General features: G+C 40.7%; 2 protein-coding genes across 2 annotated transcripts; both read right to left on the reverse strand.

The window, feature by feature from the left end:
• Positions 1–1,846: 1,846 nt before the first annotated feature.
• Positions 1,847–2,685, reverse strand: LOC121963140 (tapasin-related protein-like; the record flags this gene model as incomplete). Its single annotated transcript, XM_042513469.1, has 2 exons — positions 2,342–2,685; positions 1,847–2,185 (listed from the first exon to the last, which is right to left on the reverse strand). Coding segments are annotated over exons 1-2 (403 nt in total), but the record flags the coding sequence as incomplete, so codon positions are not given.
• Positions 2,686–3,486: 801 nt separating this feature from the next.
• On the reverse strand, positions 3,487–4,061 carry tp53rk (TP53 regulating kinase; the record flags this gene model as incomplete). Its single annotated transcript, XM_042513468.1, has 1 exon — positions 3,487–4,061. A coding segment is annotated over one exon (498 nt), but the record flags the coding sequence as incomplete, so codon positions are not given.
• Positions 4,062–6,255: the final 2,194 nt, after the last annotated feature.

Below are 6,255 nucleotides of genomic sequence, written 5' to 3' on the forward strand. Positions count from 1 at the left end.
TCACAGCGGAATCAACCAATCACAGCAGCGTGCAGTTTCTGGCAGATTTTGTCAGTTTATCAGTCTTATAGGTCTTTACATACAGTCTATGATCCGTCTGTATCATTCCCGTTCACAAGTGTGACTCGAAGAAATTAACAGTGAACAACTGATTTCTTGCTAGTTAACGTTAGACATAAGCCAGGAAATGTCACGTTAGGTTAACTCTAGGTTATCTGACTGCACTCTCTGTCAGAAATTTGATAACTGCAGAGTTAAATCTCAATGAAAAGTGACTAAATTAATGCCAAATGAATCTACTGTAGCAGAACATACGATATTTCCCACTGAAATTTAATGAAATACAAGTGTAAAGTAGTCCAATGGAATTCACCAAGTAACGCTGCCTCAAATTGTAACTAACAAGCTAGATTACCTGAGTAAATATTGACCAGTATCATTCATTTCTGAGGCAGAGACACTCATCATTGTGCTATGGGTAGCTCCTCGTACATGCAGCACATTCAACTCTTAATATCATGTTTCTGACAGCTTAAACTGAACAAATTAAACAAATGTAGCCTATGTTTTGTGACACGATGGTGGAACTGCGTTTGAGCTGATTTAAAAAGAGGTCTGGACATTCAGGCTGAATCTTTCAACATTTGATTAGCACAAGTGCAGTCTATGTAGTTACTATATGAATCTCACAGTTAGAGAAAGCTTGAAGTCCTCCACGTTAAAAAATCTGCCGGAAACTACACGCTGCTGTGATTGGTTGGCTCCAGTGTAAGCATTTGATGACATGCAGCGGAGATTCTGCCCACCTCCCTCTGGACGATCCATTCTAGCATCAAACGACCATATATACTAGCCCAACTTGCTCTGACTTCATGCATTCATGCAAAAGAGGACAGCGATAATCTTGTGATTTCAAGAGGGCAGCATATTTTAGAGCCAGGCCACGCAGTTGCTCTCCACTTACTGCTAATGCCCTAATACATCCATGCTAACACCTGGCTCTCAGCTGATCAGGTTCAGATGTTGACTCACCAATATAACATGTCAGATAAACTTTTTATTTCTGTTGAATTTCAGAGATTTGGAATTGATTTGTCTTATTTGAAGGTTTTTCCGTTACAGAGCACATGTTGTGACTTATGATGATGTTTTGCAGTCACAAAGATTAAAAACATTCATCATAAACTATACAGTCTATTATATAGTATTTTAATTATTTTGAAGAAGGAAGGAAGGTAATAAGGATTAATGATTAAACAGCACAACTTGTGGTCGCTAGTCTAAGTGTGATGTGAGGATTCTTAAAATAATGTGTACAGATGTGAGGCCCTGACCATAGGCTGTCTGACTGATCTGAGAGTTGTAATGATGGTTTTGATATATTGATGTAGTTTGAGGGTGACAGAACCACTCAGCAGATTTATAAACAGCACAAAATGACATAATGCTGATATACATTAGATCATGTAAATGAAGGCTGAACCATGAACAGAAATCACAGATCGCCTGTATAATATTCGGAATGTTAACATTGTCCATCAATACAATAATTGGAGACTGTAAACAGACTGATAAACGGATCTGATACGATCTGAATGAATAGGGATCCAATCTAACAGGATGTGGGTGCTTCTGTGACTCCCTGCTCAGACTGAAGGGTGCTGGAGGAGTCAGAAAACTGTCCGACTTGATCGCAGCTATTTTTCACCGCCTCCTGCTTCGGCCGACTGCTCTCGTCCGCTGTCCAGGCGAGGCGCAGTTCAGCTCGAACGAACCTAATGTTTCTAAATCAGCAGCACGTGTTGAGTGACAGTATTTGACACCGTAGGAATAGAAAGAGGATTACCCAGTACTTCCAGTGAGGTGGTTTCGGTGTAGACCACAGGTGTGATGATTCTGCAGGTGTACAGCCCCTCATCTCCCACAGTCACATTACGAAGCTGCAGAGACGCATCACCTTTTAGCAGCTGCTTTTTATCCACGTCAGAGCCCGCTCTGCTCACATGCGCTCTGCCATCCTCGATAGTGTACACAATGCTCTTCTCTGCGCGTCTGTCCACCACGTTCCACTCAATGGTGAAAGCACTCCACTCCACCAGCCTGGACAGTTTATCAAACAGGCAGCTGAGGGTCACATCTGCACCCACCAAGACACTGAGCTTCCTTGTCGAGTCCGCTGAGGAACCTGCAAACACAGAAGGGATCGACTGAATTAGAACAGTTTGCGAGTTTGCAAAAAAAACAAACAATTAATACAATAAAGTGTGCAAAAGACAAACACAGTGCTCTCCTTCACAACTTCATACCAAAACAATGAAAAGATCAAATCCTTGACACTTACCTCCATAGTGCAAAACAATAACCATGACTTTAATCATGGTTTTTAGGTTGTGCAGGTGCTCCATTTGGACTCAGATCTCGCGGTTTCAGAACATGCTAAAGTAATTATGAAAGTAAGCCTTGATGCAGCAGTTGCCGTGTTTCACAGTTCAGACAGATTCCCAGGACTGAGGGTTACATGGTGGTTGAGTCACAGGTGAACAGGGCTTGGCTGGTAAACATTCACCTGGCTGCACAGTACTTTTTAATCATGTTGTGCTGTTGTTGGACTCTGACCTGTGGCTGGCACCTCCTCCACTGATCCATGCAACCTGCAGGAATGCATGTGCTCAAAAACGCCTGTCAGCATCAGATCTGTGCCACCTGCCTGATCCGGTCTGCGCATGCAAAACCCTAACCATAGGCAAAAATAACATTCCTCTAAACAACACTGAACCACCTGAAGGAATAATAAATACATGTGATATTTTCACAATGGTTTTCTTCTTCTTCCTCCAGCTCTGATCTGTCTTTGACTGAAAACAGCACTAGCTAGTTTTACCATGCATGCCTAGAATGGATCTGGCAGCAAATAAAACATGTTTGTCCAAGTTAGGCTGCCGTAGAATTTTTTTTAAGTTGAAAAAAGTCATAGTATTGTCACATTACATCACTCAATGAAAATACACTCATCTTGCAATTGTGTTTTATCAACATTTCAAAAATATTACTTGAAGTTTACACAAATCCATCCAACCTAGAGACTGACAGACAGTGCATCCAATCAGCAACAAGGAATCATTGCCCAATAGAACCTACATGTTCTGGTGTGAGTCTCACCAAATGTTTTCATTTCTGAACTGCTGAAATGTTATTTTGTTTTCTGAAATGCTTTGTTAAACTGAATGTATTGTTTTCTGAAATGTTTTTATATGTAGTGTTTTGATGCTTAGGGCCACCATACACAGAGCTGTGGACACTTACCGTCCTGTATGACTGTACAGTGTCTGTAGATTAAAAGTAACATGTTACCACAATATCAGAAACAACAGACTTTTTTGTTTTATTCAACACGTGAATTGTTTAAAATGTGCTGACATCATCACAAGGTCCATCTTTGTATCACCCATCCACGAAAAGAAAAAAAAATCACACAGCTTTTTTTTCCTTTTCTTTTTTTAATTAGAACATATTTTTAGAAACATATTCCCAGAAAGGCTTGTCCCTGTAAACAGCACGGATCATCATCCCACCATGGACCTCTTCCTCCCTCTCAACCGAACCTCATCGAGCTTTTTAATGACCGCTGACGACTTGTTGGATGCTGCTGTGTAGGTCTTCAGCAGCCTCTCGAACAGCACCTCGGTGTTGGGGTGGGTACTGAGGAAAGCCTTCTCCAGCACGTACAGGTCCACGCCTTTGTCCTCTGGCAGAGCGGAGATGTAACTGAGGCCGAAGTCGATGAGGAACAGGTCGGACTCCCCGTCTTCTCTTCCAGGTCTCAGCAACATGTTGGAGGTGGTCAGGTCTCCATGGATGACGTCCTCGTCGTGCATTTTGGCCAGGATCTGGCCCACCCTCTCAGCCAGCCGCTCCAGCTCCACACAGGAATCAGACTGCTGAGTGGAGACGATGTAATCACGCACAGTCGAGGAACCAACGAGTTCCTCCAAGAAGATACAGTGAGACGTGTAGTCCACAAAATAGACCACAGGGGTGGATATGCCTGCGGAGGACAGAGGTCAGAGGAGAGTCTGCTTTAACAGATGTATGTGAGGTTCCAAAAATACAAAAGCAATAGAGTGGTGAAGGGATGACGTATTTTTGTAGGCCAACCAGGAAGTTAGCATCGCACTGGTTCCCCCGTTAAAAACCTTATGGGATTTTTGAATTTTCGATTATCGCCAAAAATAAGCTCTGTGACGAACACAAATTTATGAGATTTACACGTTTTGTTAAGCGTGATAATCTTAACAGATGAACACCACTTTTGTGAGTTCTAAAGCGTAAATGAAATCACCAGAAACAAAAAGCTATAGTTAGGCTATACACGAACTACACTGTGGCTGCACGACTTTAACGTCACAACTACAAACACTGTATAAACACGTTAAAACACAATCTAAAAATATTTTAAACAGATAAATCTACAAGTTTGAGTGCAACTCTGTAAAGCTGTAGAAGCGGACTGTTTGTTGTGATGTGATGAAATATTAGCCGTACAACTGGGCTTTGTAAGGTTGATGTGTGGTTTTGTAATAAACGACGAGCGTTGTGGAAACCCCAGACACGTGTGGCTGTATGCTTCTGGCTAACTTTACTGCTTCCAACGCTCTCAAAACCTCCATAATCCAGGAAGCACGGACCCAAACATCACTCAAACCATAAACCTGTGTTTTCTAGTGTTAAATCATAAGGATGACATTATTCTATATTTTCATTAATGTCAACAAATATCATGAAAAGAGACTCTTCTGTAATTAAATACTTTTTGACTCTATCTGTCAGGGCTGGGCGGTATGGCTTTGAAATAATAACACAATATTTTGTACACAGTATATGTCACAATATTTTCAATCTCCTCGAAAACTTCATAAATGCTGGACTGGGCAACAAAATCAAATGTCACGATATGACGACATACGTAGATATTGATTCTATGACAATATTTTAGGGATGACTGTTTGTGCTTGGACAAAATATTAAGGCAATGAGATTTTGGATTATCATCAGTATGGATTTAATGACTTAAGTGGGTGGACGCGAGTATTAGAACAAGCAGAATAGTCTGATAAGTTTAGAACATTACATCGCTTTCCTGTACTGATATACACGATGTATACACGATACATACCGTCACTGTGATATGAGACCACATACCATCTGAGACTTTGGCTATCGTCATATTATGACATGAAACAAGTGTTGTCTTTTCCTGATTTTAAAGACTGCAATCTACATGACACTGCAGAACCTGACGGCTCAAACATGTTCCAGCGGCAGCACGCTCTGCACTCTAACAGTCATCTACTCCAGTTTCACCAACAAGCACTTTTCACCTGGTCTCTTATCTGAAAGCACAGTTTTTCTCCACATAAATATTTTATATGGAACAACAGGTATGTGTGTTACAAAAAAATCAGCATCTTTTGACAGATGGTTCAGTAATGTTGTTGTATTGGTGAGTCATATTTTCAATAAAGAGGGAAGCTCTTTATCTATCAACAATATCTCTTTCACCATAAGATCCCTGTGAGCCCGAAACAGCTTGCATTGTCTTGGATGCCCTGCCATCAGGTGTCAATATGGCCTATAAGGATTATGCTTTTTCACATTATGATGTGACACCTTAGCTTGACCCAGCTGATACACATATTGGAAAGTTAGGTTTTGAAGCTGCTTCATCTAAGAAAAACAGAAACATATGCAGCTTGTTCCAAACAGACTGCATCCCGGTCAAATATGTCATCACAACTTGGTAGAATTTTATTCAGGACATTTGCTGGAACAAGAGATGGACTCTGTCTCACAAATATCTATTGGTGGACAAAGTCAAAGAGACAACATTTAAGATAATTCATTGTTGCTATCCAGTGAAATCCAGTGAAAGGTAAAATTTTTAAAAAAGAAAAGGAATTTTTTTGTCTGTGGGCAACCAAACATGGGACACATAAGTCAAAAATAAAGAAACAGAAGTCACCACAAGGAGAAAGGTAATTTTAGTGAGAGACTTTGCGGCACTGGCCTGGCTATGCTTTGACGAGCAGGACGTCACTCACCCTGATTTTATATTATTATCACTATCATTATTATAATTATTGTAGTAGTAACAGTAAGCTTCTCTCACCCCGCCCCCCCCCACACACACTGTTTCATGTAATGAATTAATCAAATTATTTGTTTGTTTTTCTTTAGTTATGTCTTTATTTAGTATTT

Source organism: Plectropomus leopardus, unplaced genomic scaffold, assembly GCF_008729295.1.
Source record: "Plectropomus leopardus isolate mb unplaced genomic scaffold, YSFRI_Pleo_2.0 unplaced_scaffold10034, whole genome shotgun sequence".
Taxonomy (NCBI): Eukaryota; Metazoa; Chordata; class Actinopteri; order Perciformes; family Serranidae; genus Plectropomus; species Plectropomus leopardus.